Genomic DNA, 15,928 nt, shown 5'->3' with positions numbered 1-15,928 from the left:
CAACTCCTGGACAGTCTGTGGTGCAACGTGGCGTTGGTGGATGGAGCGAGACACGATGTCCCAGATGTGCTCAATTGGATTCAGGTCTGGGGAACGGGTGGGCCAGTCCATAGCATCAATGCCTTCCTCTTGCAGGAACTGCTGACACACTCCAGCCACATGAGGGCTAGCATTGTCTTGCATTAGGAGGAACCCAGGGCCAACCGCACCAGCATATGGTCTCACAAGGGGTCTGAGGATCTCATCTCGGTACCTAATGGCAGTCAGGCTACCTCTGGCGAGCACAGGGCTGTGCGGCCCCCCAAAGAAATGCCACCCCACACCATGACTGACCCACCGCCAAACCGGTCATGCTGGAGGATGTTGCAGGCAGCAGAACGTTCTCCACGGCGTCTCTAGACTCTGTCACGTCTGTCACGTGCTCAGTGTGAACCTGCTTTCATCTGTGAAGAGCACAGGGCGCCAGTGGCGAATTTGCCAATCTTGGTGTTCTCTGGCAAATGCCAAACGTCCTGCACGGTGTTGGGCTGTAAGCACAACCCCCACCTGTGGACGTCGGGCCCTCATACCACCCTCATGGAGTCTGTTTCTGACCGTTTAAGCAGACACATGCACATTTGTGGCCTGCTGGAGGTCATTTTGCAGGGCTCTGGCAGTGCTCCTCCTGCTCCTCCTTGCATAAAGGCGGATGTAGCGGTCCTGCTGCTGGGTTGTTGCCCTCCTACGGCCTCCTCCACGTCTCCTGATGTACTGGCCTGTCTCCTGGTAGCGCCTCCATGCTCTGGACACTACGCTGACAGACACAGCAAACCTTCTTGCCACAGCTCGCATTGATGTGCCATCCTGGATGAGCTGCACTACCTGAGCCACTTGTGTCGGTTGTAGACTCCATCTCATGCTACCACTAGAGTGAAAGCACCGCCAGCATTCAAAAGTGACCAAAACATCAGCCAGGAAGCATATGAACTGAGAAGTGGTCTGTGGTCACCACCTGCAGAACCACTTCTTTATTGGGGGTGTCTTGCTAATTGCCTATAATTTCCACCTGTTGTCTATTCCATTTGCACAACAGCATGTGAAATGTATTGTCAATCAGTGTTCCTTCCTAAGTGGACAGTTTGATTTCACAGAAGTGTGATTGACTTGGAGTTACATTGTGTTGTTTAAGTGTTCCCTTTATTTTTTTGAGCAGTGTATAAAGAGATGAGCGTTACTCACTCGGAGGGCGGAGGCTTGGTCCGGGCCCATACCACTGATCTGCAGTGCCCTGTTCTCTGCCAGCTTTGTCCTGGTCGCCAGCCGCCTGCAGGGTGGGAAATTCCTCGCGAGAGAATGGCGACGGTTGGTTTGATCCCTTTCCACCTGTATGGTGCGAGAGATGAGGGGTTACTCACAGTTAAATATCCAAACGTGAGTTAGTTAGGAGGCCATTGATGATGCGGTCAAGTCCGCTGTAAAGTGCCCATATGAAGAAAGAGAGAAGTGACAGACAGATGTAAAAAGGCCTTTTACTCACCATCTCCTTGTGCTCCATGTGTAACACTGGCCGGAGCCCAGGACTTTGCCCCTGCGGCCTGGGCTGAAACCGGGGCCGGAACCGGAGGCGAAGCCTGAGAGACACACAACAGCACAACAATAAGCACCATGGCGGTATGGAACGATTTTGTTTCAGTTCACATTGACATCGAATTGGTGTGTGTGTGTACCTCTGGAGCTGGCGGGGTTCTCGGGCGGGTCGGTACAGGCGTCTGTGAAACCACAGGCTGCGGCAATTCCAGCTGCGCTGCTGACAATACATCGGTACTGAGAGAGAGAAACGCCAGATGGGTAAGTGTCAGACAGACATTTGTGCCAATTAGAGTTAGTAGAGGCGTATTAGCATGTTCCACAGCAGTATTGCTGGCTTTTCTTGAGATAACATAGCATCTGTATATTAATATCACCATTAGAAAACGTTAGTCAATTCTTATTTTATACTGCAGATTAAGATGGAGATAATCCTGCTAATTCGGATAAATCATCAATATTGATGATAAATCGATTAAATTCAAGTTCTGGGCAGGTGTAGAATTTAAACAAGAGGCAATAATACCCAACCACGTTAAATAGTAAAGATCAGTGAATAGAGTGCTGACTGAGAAGGATTTAGCATAGTGAAATCTATAGAGCGCCTCATGGGGAGTGTGTCGGGGGGACTCCTCATCACCTCTTTGGGTCTGCTGGTTCCAGCTTGCTTGCCCATCCTGTGCCGTCTTTGGGAACGAGCGAGACGTTGGGGTCGTTGCCTTTGTTCTCCGCCTTCAGACTGGGCAGGCTGGCAGGGGGTGGCATGCGCCGCGCGGAGGCAACTTTACCAAGAGACTGCAGGCCATGGCGGGGGGGAACTGATGAGGGGGAGGAAGAGAGGGGGGAGACAAGGACATTAGCAGAAAGACCACAGTAATTTGAGACCACTGAGAACCAACGGGAGGGGAGAGGAGGTCATGAAAACAAGTGGTTATCGCCGACACAGGATGTAGGTGATCAAGAACTGCAGATAATTGAGTTACAACTAGGGCTGCACGATATGGCATAAAAATAATATATTTTAAATGTTTTTCTAAATAAGCTTTGTTGTACAATTTAAAAGGCTAATTACACTGCATTTCAAATAGTCAGCAATAATCTAACAAATTCAGGGCTTGTGAAATTATGCCTGGCTAAATAAGCCTTCCACAACCATAAGACCCAATAATAATTTAATTATTTTATCAAAATAGATTAACCACATTTTTTGCAATAATCATTGATCTGGCTTTCAAGTAGATCTATGAAAATGCCCTTTTTGTTACAAATTTAACCAGAACCACAGATAATGCACATTCACTTATAATGACTAACTTCTTGCAGCAGGCATTATATAAAGGTAACACAGGTCTCAAACAATCTGTGCTAGTTAGTAGCCAGCTAATCTTTATATTTCAAGTTTAGTCAACTTGGTTATATTTGCTAGCCAACAAGGTAGAAAGGTTTAATTGTTATGAACATACCCTTCTGTCTGATTCCAACTGTTTGAACAGCATGCTAACCCGTCCACTTTGTTCAGATGTTGAAATCAAGTGGCCTAACTTACTGTGCATTCGTAAAGTATTCAGACCATTTGACTTTTTCCACATTTTGTTACGTTACAGCCTTATTCTAAAATGGATTAAATTGTTTTTTTGCTATGGGGATGTTTTTCAGCGGCAGGGACTGGGAGACTAGTCAGGATCAAGGGAAAGATGAATGGAGCAAAGTACAGAGAGATCCTTGATGAAAACCTGCTCCAGAGCGCTCAGGACCTCAGACTTGGGTGAAGGTTCACCTTCCAACAGGACAACGACCCTAAGCACACAGCCAAGACAACGCAGGAGTGACTTTGGGACAAGTCTCTGAATGTCCTTGAGTGGCCCAGCCAGAGCCCGGACGTGAACACGATCAAACATCTCTGGAAAAACCTGAAAATATCTGTGCACTGACGCTCCCCATCCAACCTGACAGAGCTTGAGAGCATCTGCAGAGAAGAATGGGAGCAACTCCCCAAATACAGGTGTGCCAAGCTTGTAGCGTCATACCCAAGAAGACTCTAGGCTGTAATCGCTGCCAGTTGTTTCAACAAAGTACTGAGTAAAGGGTCTGAATACTTATTTAAAATGTGATATTTCATTTATTTTAAATACATTTGCAGACATTTCTAAATACCTGTTTTTGCTTTGTTATTACTCTTTCAAGACTGTTGGAAAAGCATTCCAGGTGAAGCTAGTTGAGAGAATGCCAAGAGTTTGCAAAGCTGTCATCAAGGCAAAGGGTGGCTATTTGAAGAATCTCAAATATAAAATATATTTTGATTTGTTTAACACTTTTTTTGGTTACTACATGATTCCAAATGAGTTATTTCATAGTTTTGATGTCTTCACTATTATTCTACAATATAGAAAATAGTAAAAAATTAAGAAAAACCCTTGAATGAGTAGGTGTGTCCAAACTTTTGACTGGTAGTGTGTGTGTATGTATATAAATAATAAAGTAAAACTAGGGTGGTTGGCTCCGGTTAAGCAGCGAGCGCCCCTAACCATTCAGCCTGACCCAGCCGAGAGAGACAGAGCTCTACTTGTAATCAGTTTGACTTCAGCTTGTCTCTTCCTATGTTTTATTCACGAGCTGCCTAGCACATCTTAGCAGCTGTCCCCTAGTTTCTCTTTCAAAATACAACTCCCCCAAGCACTTCTGGGCTTTTCCTCAGCCTCGAAACAAATGTGGGATTGATTTTCCATAGTGATGGGGGGGGGGGAAACCGATCCAGTTACATATCGGGATATTATTTTTGACTATCGTTTTGACAATATCGCAGTATTATTTTTTGTGCTATTTGCCTGTATATCCCTGCACCAAAACGCCAGTATTTTTTCCTTCATAGCTTGTTCACCGTCTTTTTAAATAGGGTGCCAATTTGTTTTCAGCACTTATTTCCATGACTGATTAAAAATAGTTTTTTCATGGCTCTCTCTTGTCCCTCTGCAGCAAACATATGGTGAGCAATATGTTTGGAACATTGAATCACAATAAGATCAAAGTATCTAATCACAATACATATAGAATCGTGAGAATCGCAATACATAGCCTATCGGCACCTAAGTATCGTGATAATATTGAATTGTGAGGTCCCTGGCAATTCCAGCTTTATGGATGTGACATTTCCACACAATGAGAAACAAATTGTCTCACAGAATTGACTTATCTAGCATAAATTAAAATGTTAATGTGTATATTTGTAGAACCCTATAGGGGACTGAAAGACTGGTCAAGATTGAGGGAAAGATGAACGGAGCAAAGTACAGAGAGTTCCTTGATGAAAACCTGCTCCAGAGCACTCAGGACCTCAGACTTGGGCGAAGGTTCACTTTCCAACAGGACAACGACCCTAAGGACACAGCCAAGACAGCGCAGGAGTGCCTTCTTTACAAGTCTCAATGTCTTTGAGTGGCCCAACAAGAGCCCGGACTTGAACCCGATCGAACTTTTCTAGTGGGACTGGTAACAGATAAAGACTGACTGATGCTGTTGAAATGCAGTTCTTAAGGAGAAATGACCACACAGGATTTGTGTACATCTTGCCAACCAAGGCTTGGGTGGCAGCAGGTCAAGTTGTCCAGTACCTGTGTCCTTTTGTGGACAACAGGGGGAGGAGGTACCATTTCACAGAGCCTGTGCTGGCAGATTAAAGGGTGTGAGATTAATACAAAGCATGAGCTTGTAAAAATAAAAAAAGTTTGAATTGATGAGTTTGACGTTTATTCTGTTACTCAGTAGGTGATTGATAATAACATTTAATATTTTAAGGAAAGCATCTGTCATGAATGAAGTTACAAAAATGTAACTTTGAGATTCACAGACTGTTTGTTCTCCCAAAAGACCCTGTCCATTTCAGTCACATCCACAATTGCAAGTTGTACCGTTACTTCAAAGTGGTATTACTTAGAATTGTGTCTACACTTCCCCTATAGGTTTCTACAAATATACACATTAACATTTTAATTTATGCTAGATAAGATAATTCTGTGAGACAATTTGTTTCTCATTGTGTGGAAATGTCACATCCATAAAGCTGGAATTGCCAGGGACCTCACAATTCAATATTATCACGATACTTAGGTGCCGATAGGCTATGTATTGCGATTCTCACGATTCTATATGTATTGTGATTAGATACTTTGATCTTATTGTGATTCAATGTTCCAAACATATTGCTCACCATATGTTTGCTGCAGAGGGACAAGAGAGAGCCATGAAAAAACTAGTTTTAATCAGTCATGGAAATAAGTGCTGAAAACAAATTGGCACCCTATTTAAAAAGACGGTGAACAAGATATGAAGGAAAAATACTGGAGTTTTGGTGCAGGGATATACAGGCAAATAGCACAAAAAATAATACTGCGATATTGTCAAAACGATAGTCAAAAATAATATCCCGATATGTAACTGGATCGGTTTTTCCGCCCCATCACTACGGGAAATCAATCCCACATTTGTTTCGAGGCTGAGGAAAAGCCCAGAAGTGCTTGGGGGAGTTGTATTTTGAAAGAGAAACTAGGGGACAGCTGCTAAGATGTGCTAGGCAGCTCGTGAATAAAACATAGGAGGAGACAAGCTGAAGTCAAACTGATTACAAGTAGAGCTCTGTCTCTCTCGGCTGGGTCAGGCTGAATGGTTAGGGGCGCTCGCTGCTTAACCGGAGCCAACCACCCTAGTTTTACTTTATTATTTATATACATACACACACACTACCAGTCAAAAGTTTGGACACACCTACTCATTCAAGGGTTTTTCTTTATTTTTTACTATTTTCTATATTGTAGAATAATAGTGAAGACATCAAAACTATGAAATAACTCATTTGGAATCATGTAGTAAACAAACAAAAAAAGTGTTAAACAAATCAAAATATATTTAATATTTGAGATTCTTCAAATAGCCCCCCTTTGCCTTGATGACAGCTTTGCACACTCTTGGCATTCTCTCAACCAGCTTCACCTGGAATGCTTTTCCAACAGTCTTGAAAGAGTTCCCACATATGCTGAGCATTTGTTGGCTGCTTTTCCTTCACTCTGCCTTCCGACTCATCCCAAACCATCTCAAAATTGGGTTGAGGTCGGGGGATTGTGGAGGCCAGGTCATCTGATGCAGCACTCCATCACTCTCCTTCTTGGTAAAATAGCCCTTACACAGCCCGGAGGTGTGTTGGGTCATTGTCCTGTTGAAAAAACAAATGATAGTCCCACTAAACCCAAAACAGATGGGATGGCGTATCGCTGTAGAATGCTGTGGTAGCCATGCTCGTTAAGTGTGCCTTGAATTCTAAATAAATCACAGACAGTGTCACCAGCAAAGCCCCCCCACATCATAACACCTCTTCCTCCATGCTTTACGGTGGGAAATACACATGCGGAGGTCATCCATTCACCCACACCGCGTCTCCAATTTGGACCCCAGACCAAAAGGACAAATTTCCACCGGTCTAATGTCCATTGCTCGTGTTTCTTGGCCCAAGCAGGTCTCTTCTTCTTATTGGTGTCCTTTAGTAGTGGTTTCTTTGCAGCAATCGACCATGAAGGACTGATTCACACAGTCCCCTCTGAACAGTTGAAGGTTGAGATTTGTCTGTTACTTGAACTCTGTGAAGCTTTTGTCATCATAGCGCTTGATGGTTTTTGCGATTGCACTTGAAGAAACTTTCAAAGTTCTTTACATTTTCCAGATTGACTGACCACGTCTTAAAGTAATGATGGACTGTCGTTTCTCTTTGCTTATTTGAGCTGTTCTTGCCATTATATGGACTTGGTCTTTTAACAAATAGGGCTATCTTCTGTATACCACCCCTACCTTGTCACAACACAACTGATTGGCTCAAACGCATTAAGGAAAGAAATTCCATAAATTAACTTTTAACAACGCACACCTGTTAATTGAAATGCATTCCAGGTGACTACCTCATGAAGCTGGTTGAGAGAATGCCAAGAGTGTGCAAAGCTGTCATCAAGGCAAAGGGTGGCTACTTTGAAGATTCTCAAATATAAAATATATTTTCATTTGTTTAACACTTTTTTGGTTACTACATGATTACATATTTCTTATTTCATAGTTTATGTCTTCTCTATTATTCTACAATGTAGAAAATTGTAAAAAGAAAAACCCTTGAATGAGTAGGTGTTCTAAAACTTTTGACCAGTAGAGTATAAATATATATATTTTTCAAGTATTATTATTATTATTATTTCAGGGCATTTTTGCTTTCTTCAGACAGATTGGAAACAGTTTGGGAGACATTAGGAGGAGGGAGAGAAAATGGGAAAGGAGGAGCCAGGGATCGGAACCTTGGTCTCTGAGGTTGCGTACATATGCCTAGACCACCAGACCATGGGGCCTGCACCCATCCATTGTAGTTTATACAAGCGTCTTCAATACCTTCCCATTCCTCCATTCACTCTGTTACTTTTCAGTGAGTAAAATTAGAATTTCAGTTAGGCCCTAATGTTAGCCTTTTCCTCAGTCTCAAATGCTGAAATCATTCTAGAAACACTTTTTAGAAATCAGTGCAATGGACCGCCCCAAGCCTTCAACATCGTAACAATATTCTACAGACACAGGCCTAGATACAGTGGGGGAAAAAAGTATTTAGTCAACCACCAATTGTGCAAGTTCTCCCACTTAAAAAGATGAGAGGCCTGTAATTTTCATCATAGGTACACGTCAACTATGACAGACAAATTGAGAATTTTTTTCTCTCCAGAAAATCACATTGTAGGATTTTTAATGAATTTATTTGCAAATTATGGTGGAAAATAAGTATTTGGTCACCTACAAACAAGCAAGATTTCTGGCTCTCACAGACCTGTAACTTCTTATTTAAGAGGCTCCTCTGTCCTCCACTCGTTACCTGTATTAATGGCACCTGTTTGAACTTGTTATCAGTATAAAACACACCTGTCCACAACCTCAAACAGTCACACTCCAAACTCCACTATGGCCAAGACCAAAGAGCTGTCAAAGGACACCAGAAACAAAATTGTAGACCTGCACCAGGCTGGGAAGACTGAATCTGCAATAGGTAAGCAGCTTGGTTTGAAGAAATCAACTGTGGGAGCAATTATTAGGAAATGGAAGACATACAGTGGGGGAAAAAAGTATTTAGTCAGCCACCAATTGTGCAAGTTCTCCCACTTAAAAAGATGAGAGGACTGTAATTTTCATCATAAGTACACGTCAACTATGACAGACAAAATGAGAAACAAAATCCAGAAAATCACATTGTAGGATTTTTAATGAATTTATTTGCAAATTATGGTGGAAAATAAGTATTTGGTCAATAACAAAAGTTTCTCAATACTTTGTTATATACCCTTTGTTGGCAATGACACAGGTCAAACGTTTTCTGTAAGTCTTCACAAGGTTTTCACACACTGTTGCTGGTATTTTGGCCCATTCCTCCATGCAGATCTCCTCTAGAGCAGTGATGTTTTGGGGCTGTCGCTGGGCAACACAGACTTTCAACTCCCCTCCAAAGATTTTCTATGGGGTTGAGATCTGGAGACTGGCTAGGCCACTCCAGGACCTTGAAATGCTTCTTACGAAGCCACTCCTTCGTTGCCCAGGCGGTGTGTTTGGGATCATTGTCATGCTGAAAGACCCAGCCACGTTTCATTTTCAATGCCCTTGCTGATGGAAGGAGGTTTTCACTCAAAATCTCACGATACATGGCCCCATTCATTCTTTCCTTTACACGGATCAGTCGTCCTGGTCCCTTTGCAGAAAAACAGCCCCAAAGCATGATGTTTCCACCCCCATGCTTCACAGTAGGTATGGTGTTCTTTGGATGCAACTCAGCATTCTTTGTCCTCCAAACACGACGAGTTGAGTTTTTACCAAAAAGTTATATTTTGGTTTCATCTGACCACATGACATTCTCCCAATCCTCTTCTGGATCATCCAAATGCACTCTAGCAAACTTCAGACGGGCCTGGACATGTACTGGCTTAAGCAGGGGGACACGTCTGGCACTGCAGGATTTGAGTCCCTGGCGGCGTAGTGTGTTACTGATGGTAGGCTTTATTACTTTGGTCCCAGCTCTCTGCAGGTCATTCACTAGGTCCCCCCGTGTGGTTCTGGGATTTTTGCTCACCGTTCTTGTGATCATTTTGACCCCACGGGGTGAGATCTTGCATGGAGCCCCAGATCGAGGGAGATTATCAGTGGTCTTGTATGTCTTCCATTTCCTAATAATTGCTCCCACAGTTGATTTCTTCAAACCAAGCTGCTTACCTATTGCAGATTCAGTCTTCCCAGCCTGGTGCAGGTCTACAATTTTGTTTCTGGTGTCCTTTGACAGCTCTTTGGTCTTGGCCATAGTGGAGTTTGGAGTGTGACTGTTTGAGGTTGCGGACAGGTGTCTTTTATACTGATAACAAGTTCAAACAGGTGCCATTAATACAGGTAACGAGTGGAGGACAGAGGAGCCTCTTAAAGAAGAAGTTACAGGTCTGTGAGAGCCAGAAATCTTGCTTGTTTGTAGGTGACCAAATACTTATTTTCCACCATAATTTGCAAATAAATTCATTAAAAATCCTACAATGTGATTTTCTGGATATTTTCCCCTCAATTTGTCTGTCATAGTTGACGTGTACCTATGATGAAAATTACAGGCCTCTCATCTTTTTAAGTGGGAGAACTTGCACAATTGGTGGCTGACTAAATACTTTTTTCCCCACTGTATGTTAAAATGTTAAGTGCTAAAATGTGGGTTGTGTATGCACATCTAGTCAAGTCGGCCCATAGATCGTATGTAGAAAATGACCCGTTTATCATAACCGATATCAACAAACCCAATCACCTATGATCGATCAGAAAATGATCTGATGACCTGATCTGAGCACCTCACGTCAACACCTGACACGGTTCCACTTTTAAAAAGGGGAGGCATTGCGCTATCCACACACTAAGACACTACTTGGACAATGGAAACAATAAAAATACTCACCAACAGGCTTTTGTGCTTCAAGGCTCTTTCCTTTGTAGGTATCAAACAGGTTGAGAGACGCATACTTGGATTTGCCATCCTTCCCCTTTGCAGTTTGCCCAGAGCGCTCTGACATTGCGCTGTCCGCTCATTGAGTATGGTGAGCCCTGAGACTGTAAGAGAGAAAGAGATGGAGACATTTGACACCATGTATGGGTCACTGCACGTGAAGGTAAATGTGGTGTTGAGTTGACGCAGGTTCTAAACAACAAAACGAGTCCCGATATCCAGTCTTTGCTTAGCAGTGTATGCGTGATAAAGTTTGTAGTGAGGACAGACAGAGGGGGAGGACAGTGCTCAGGACAGGTCAATAACATTACAGAGACCTATGTGTGAGCAGAGCTAGCACTTGAACAGTTCATTGCCATGAACACGTCAACACAGGAAATACTGTACCGAGAGAATAATGCGATCCATGGCATAGTTGCCATGGTGATGCATTATAAATTATGTTCACTTTTTCTAGGTCTGCCTTGAGAGGGGTTGCCTCCATGGCAACAACACCAGGGTTGAGCCCATTTTACTGCTCACCAATAAAATCCACTGGGCTGACATCGGTCCAATTCATAAAGATTTGCCTACAGCTAAAGAGTTGTTCTGTGCCTGTAAACGTATCAAACATTACAAAAACAATCTCTGTCTTTGTAGGCGGTGCAATCTTGTTTGAGGAAAATGTTGCCCTCTATGTCATTTTACAAAGATGGAGGTCAATTACAAGCTGCACAATGAGTTGATGAATATCAAATGAATAGATGCGCAACTGGTTCCTCTAGGTTTCTGCCTTTCTAGGGAGTTTTTCCTAGCCACCATGCTTCTACATCTGCATTGCTTGCTGTTTGGGGTTTTAGGCAGAATTTCTGTATAGCACTTTGTGACATCTGCTGATGTAAAAAGGGCTTTATAAATAACATTTGATTGAACTGGGGCCCTCTGTAGCTCAGTTGGTAGATCATGGAGCTTGCAACGCCAGGATAGTTTGTTCGATTCCTGGGACCACCCATACGTAAAAAATGCAGGGGGTCCACGGTCAGATCTCAAAATATATATTTTTACAGAATAAATTAATTTTGGCAAAGGGACCCATGGAATAAATTCAGGGGGTATAATACAATGTAATATTATTACTCTAAAATATTAAAAACTCTAAAAACCCTGCGCAAAATGGGCCTGGGAGGCTCACCGTGATATTGGTATCCACAGTACTCTGTCAATTATAAATTGTTCAACTCAACTTTGTATTCGCCCAAAAATTTTTTTTTTACATAAATGCTCTGTAATTTAAAGTAACTGTCCATTGAAAATCTCACTTTTAAATGTTAATTTTCTGTTAACTCATACCCAAATAAAGTTGACTGATCTTATACTTGTATTTGTGGCCAATGCATATATTACATTAAAAAACACTGCGTGATTGGTCAGGATGAGCTGACCAACCACGCATGAATAATTTTTATGACCGGTAAACGCCCACATCATTCTGTTGTTGGGGTACGCCCACACACTATTCTAACAGAGAGAAAGCTACTTTTTAACATACTTAATTACCATTTTTTGGCAGGAAAACTATTTCACTCATATTGTAATTAATTATAGGACATATTTCATAAAATTACACTGGAGAGTACTATAAGCTTTAATATGGCAAAATTCTCTCTCTGCCTCATGGCAAAATGTGTAGAATTGCAGGATTAGTGCTGAGCGATTAGTGCCCTTTGAGGTCGGTTCGGTTTTAGTAACAAAATAAAGATTGTCGATTTCAATATTATTTTTTAAACATTAAACGCACTATGAATGATGTGGGTTGAATGCTGTAACGCAGAACAAAACAAATATAAAAGTCCCATGATGGTATTGACTGCCCATGACCGATTATCATTTATTAACCATGAGTTATTCACATTACATACCGGACAAGTAGCCGCACAATGGAATATGGTCATCGTAGTTAATCATCACGTTTTCTGCACTAAACAATGTATAACATTGGCCTGCTGGAAACTACAACTCCCTACTACATCGCACAGTTCGGCATGATCTGATTTATCTCGAGAAACTGCAGTGCAAGGTTCGCATTGAGCTCACACAAAAAAAAACATTTCTCTGTCCCATGAAAAATTTTGTAGAATTGAAGAAATTAGCTTGAAAACTGCAACATTTTCTCTCCAATGCCAAGACGCTGGCCTTTAAAATGTTCCTTCCCAGGGCCCAAGACTTGGTTAGTCCAGCCATGCACTGCCAAAGTCATGGTAAAAGTCCTTGTATGCTATTTTTATCTCACTCGAGTTGTGTTCTGATTATGAGGGGGTCCCGTATGACTTCGCCATCACAAAAGGGGTCCCCAGCCTCAAGAAGTTTGAAACCCCTGTAATAGTGCACTGCAAACCACAAGAGCAACTGACAAAATAACTTGACCCATTTAAAAGACTGCAACAATATTAATAGAGACCGGCAGGCACCCACCAAATACACTACATGATAAATAAAGGATGTTTTCAAAGCACGTATGTAGTATTAAGTTAAGATACAGGTTGCTTTAATGGGATAAATATACTTTTAGTCACACTATTGTCCCAAACACTGCCAAATAGCAGTACACCTTGTGTACCTCAATACCCCGATGAGATTAGAAAATTAGGTCGTGGGATGGCCGGCAAACTACATGTTTTGCAGGGATTAAGAGGGCAGTTAAGCAAGCCATCAATGCAATACACCAGGAAAGGGCCTTTTAACGCATAAAGGAGTTCAGGACCAGCCACAGCATGCCATCATCAGAATCATAACAGTACACTCAAAGGAAAGGGTCAGCACAACACAGTCCAAGCATACCGCTTCACCAAAAATAGTTACTAGCATAAACATCTAATTGACTGTAGCCAACGTTAACTCTGAAAAGCTATCTAATGCGGCCTCCATGTTCACGTTGGGAGGGGGACTGCGATGTTTCGTAATGCATATCCAGTTAGCTTAAATTGCGGTGGTGAAATGAGTTTAGTTACATTCCTCGTTGAATCACAGTGAATACGTCAATCAACTCAGTTTTTAATGCGATAGTATGGATTGTATAAAGCCCAAATACTAGGAACTAGGCAATTTGGCAAATTATTTTATGAAGAGAACAAAACAAAATGGCGGTGTGGGAAGGCCATCTGCATTATAACAAACCGGTTAGCAATTAAGCTAGCTAACTATACGATGCAAACATTGAATTTAGCTATGACTCACGCCGTGATACACATGGCTGTTGTGCAACTAGATTATTGTATAACTATACAGTAGAACCAAGATATCGAAATTAGTAACCTAGCCATCTGTAATAGACCTCTCTACATCTCGCCCTCCTATGAACCAAACCAAGCAGCTAATAGTGTAGTTAGCTAACCAACACTATTGTCGCTAGCGAGTGACTGTTAGCCGATGCTAACGTTAGTTACATCGTTAGTTACTAACGTTAGCAAATTAGCACATCTTTTGCGGTTACCATCCTTACATTTCCACTATAATATAGTTAGCTAGCTAATATTTTACATCAGGAAATACAAGATGTAGCTACTAACCTGGTCTTGTCCCGACTTGTCTCGAGGTTGTATCGCAGAATAATGTAATCACGTTAGCCCTCTACTAACTAGCTAGTTTATTGCTGTCGCTGGCAAGTAACGTTTACCCTAGCTTGCAAGCTAAATTACCAGCTCAAATACAAATTAATTAATGTTATAAAATCAGAGAGGGGATATTGATGTGTGTAAAGCGGCTTACTTGTACTCCTTTTTCTTTTTTCACAAAAGCAATGAAAAATAAAAATATTACAGGACAGTTTAATCCGTCACTACAAGAGCCGTCAACGGCTACTAGAGACCCGTAGCGTAGAGGGGGTGGAGGGCACGCAAAGAGGGCGGGGTCAAATTAACATGATGAGTTCCGAATCCGCATTTTGGCCTATCAGATCTAACATTTTGGATTATTTCATTTGCATGGATTTAAATCACGCCCTATCCAACATTTAGCTATGAAATGTATTTTGCAGCACTCTGATCGGTTAACCGTCTACTGTGTTTATTTTGTCTCACGGTCTGGCTGCTATTTATCAACACCAAACCAAAATCAAATGTGTGTTTTTCACTCACACTATAATGCAATAAAATAGTTTATGGGTTATCCCTCTTGATCATCTCTCATGCACTACCATAGCGTTAAAGGGGAAGTTCACTCATTTTTACATGGCCTTATTTTCACTCTTTCTGTGCTTGTAGTTGATCCCCCAAACTGTTTTTTAATTTTAATATATTTGATTATTTTTATTTTGAGCGGGATCATTCTTTTTTTTTTATCGAGTAAAGAGACATTCAGAATGGGATTCTGATGTAATATGGGTTGTTTTGGATTTTTTAAAAGCTTTTTCTAACATGCTTTCGACACATTTTCATAATGCATAATGTATTGTAGTCAATGGCAAGTGATGACTCAGCAAAATGTGACAACCAATTTTCTCTGTGACGAAACAAAAAATAAACAAAATACAGTTCGGGGGATCAACTACAAGCTCAGAAAGAGTGAAAATAAGGCAACGTAAAAATGGGCAAACTTCCCCTTAAAAAACGGTCAATAATATTAGTCATTCATTCATTCATAATTCATTCATTCAATTATTCATTCATATATTCATTCATATATTAGTAATTCATTGTAGACTATAGACAAGCAGCACTTTCATGATGCAGCACAGGGTCCCCAGCACTGCCGTTAGTATCCATAACAAAACATTATTATTGTTGATTATAACTTGTGGAGGAAATACTGAAACTATTCTCATTCTTCAACGCTTTGAGACAGCATCTCAATATCAGAATTATAGATGTAAAGCTTTTAGAGAACACTCTTTAAAGGTGAAAAATTCGTTTGGTGGAAGGTCTAAGATGTCAAAGTAACATGCAGGTGCAAATATTTTGGGAGGATGCATTGCCTGCCAAACCAAATTAGGTCTAGCCTATATTGTGTCCTATTGGTGCAAGATCATGTGGATCTCTTGGAAAAGCAAAGTTTCTTATACCCATATTCCATGTAACAAGAATGAATTGCAAGTGAATATGTTAAATTACTACTGTTTGATCAAATAGGCCTAGGGTTCTCCTTGTCTTAATTCACACATTACATGCATGGATCACTAGATGGCAATGCTGCATTCTTTCTAAGAATTGTTATCATAATAGCGCCACAGGAAATACAGGATATGAAAGGTGCATTTGATGTTTTATGGAATTGTATTTTGATGATACTTTTGTAATTGCAGGAGTAAAGCTTTATTATTAATACAATTTATTTATAAAGCCCTTTTAACATCAGCAG

At 41.4% G+C, this 15,928-nt stretch overlaps 1 protein-coding gene across 3 annotated transcripts in view; it reads right to left on the bottom strand.

The window, feature by feature from the left end:
- LOC121586355 (protein PRRC2A-like) overlaps positions 1-14,455 on the bottom strand; it is a 41,321-nt gene extending 26,866 nt beyond the window's left edge. For 2 of the 3 annotated variants that reach the window (XM_041902974.2, XM_045226321.1), the window contains exons 1-6: positions 14,143-14,455; positions 10,550-10,701; positions 2,207-2,384; positions 1,707-1,803; positions 1,517-1,610; positions 1,219-1,362 (exon numbers count right to left, since the gene is read on the bottom strand). In XM_041902974.2, coding sequence (XP_041758908.2) covers positions 1,219-1,362; positions 1,517-1,610; positions 1,707-1,803; positions 2,207-2,384; positions 10,550-10,664 — 628 coding nt within the window. In that variant the 5' untranslated portion in view covers positions 10,665-10,701; positions 14,143-14,455. The remainder of the gene's footprint in view (positions 1-1,218; positions 1,363-1,516; positions 1,611-1,706; positions 1,804-2,206; positions 2,385-10,549; positions 10,702-14,142) is intronic. The other variant, XM_045226320.1, reaches the window with a different exon arrangement.
- Positions 14,456-15,928: the final 1,473 nt, after the last annotated feature.

The sequence above is a fragment of the Coregonus clupeaformis genome, chromosome 17 (genome assembly GCF_020615455.1).
Source record: "Coregonus clupeaformis isolate EN_2021a chromosome 17, ASM2061545v1, whole genome shotgun sequence".
NCBI classification, from domain to species: domain Eukaryota; kingdom Metazoa; phylum Chordata; class Actinopteri; order Salmoniformes; family Salmonidae; genus Coregonus; species Coregonus clupeaformis.
The sequence above is the reverse complement of the archived record's forward strand: the minus strand, read 5'-3'. Positions and strand labels throughout refer to the sequence as shown.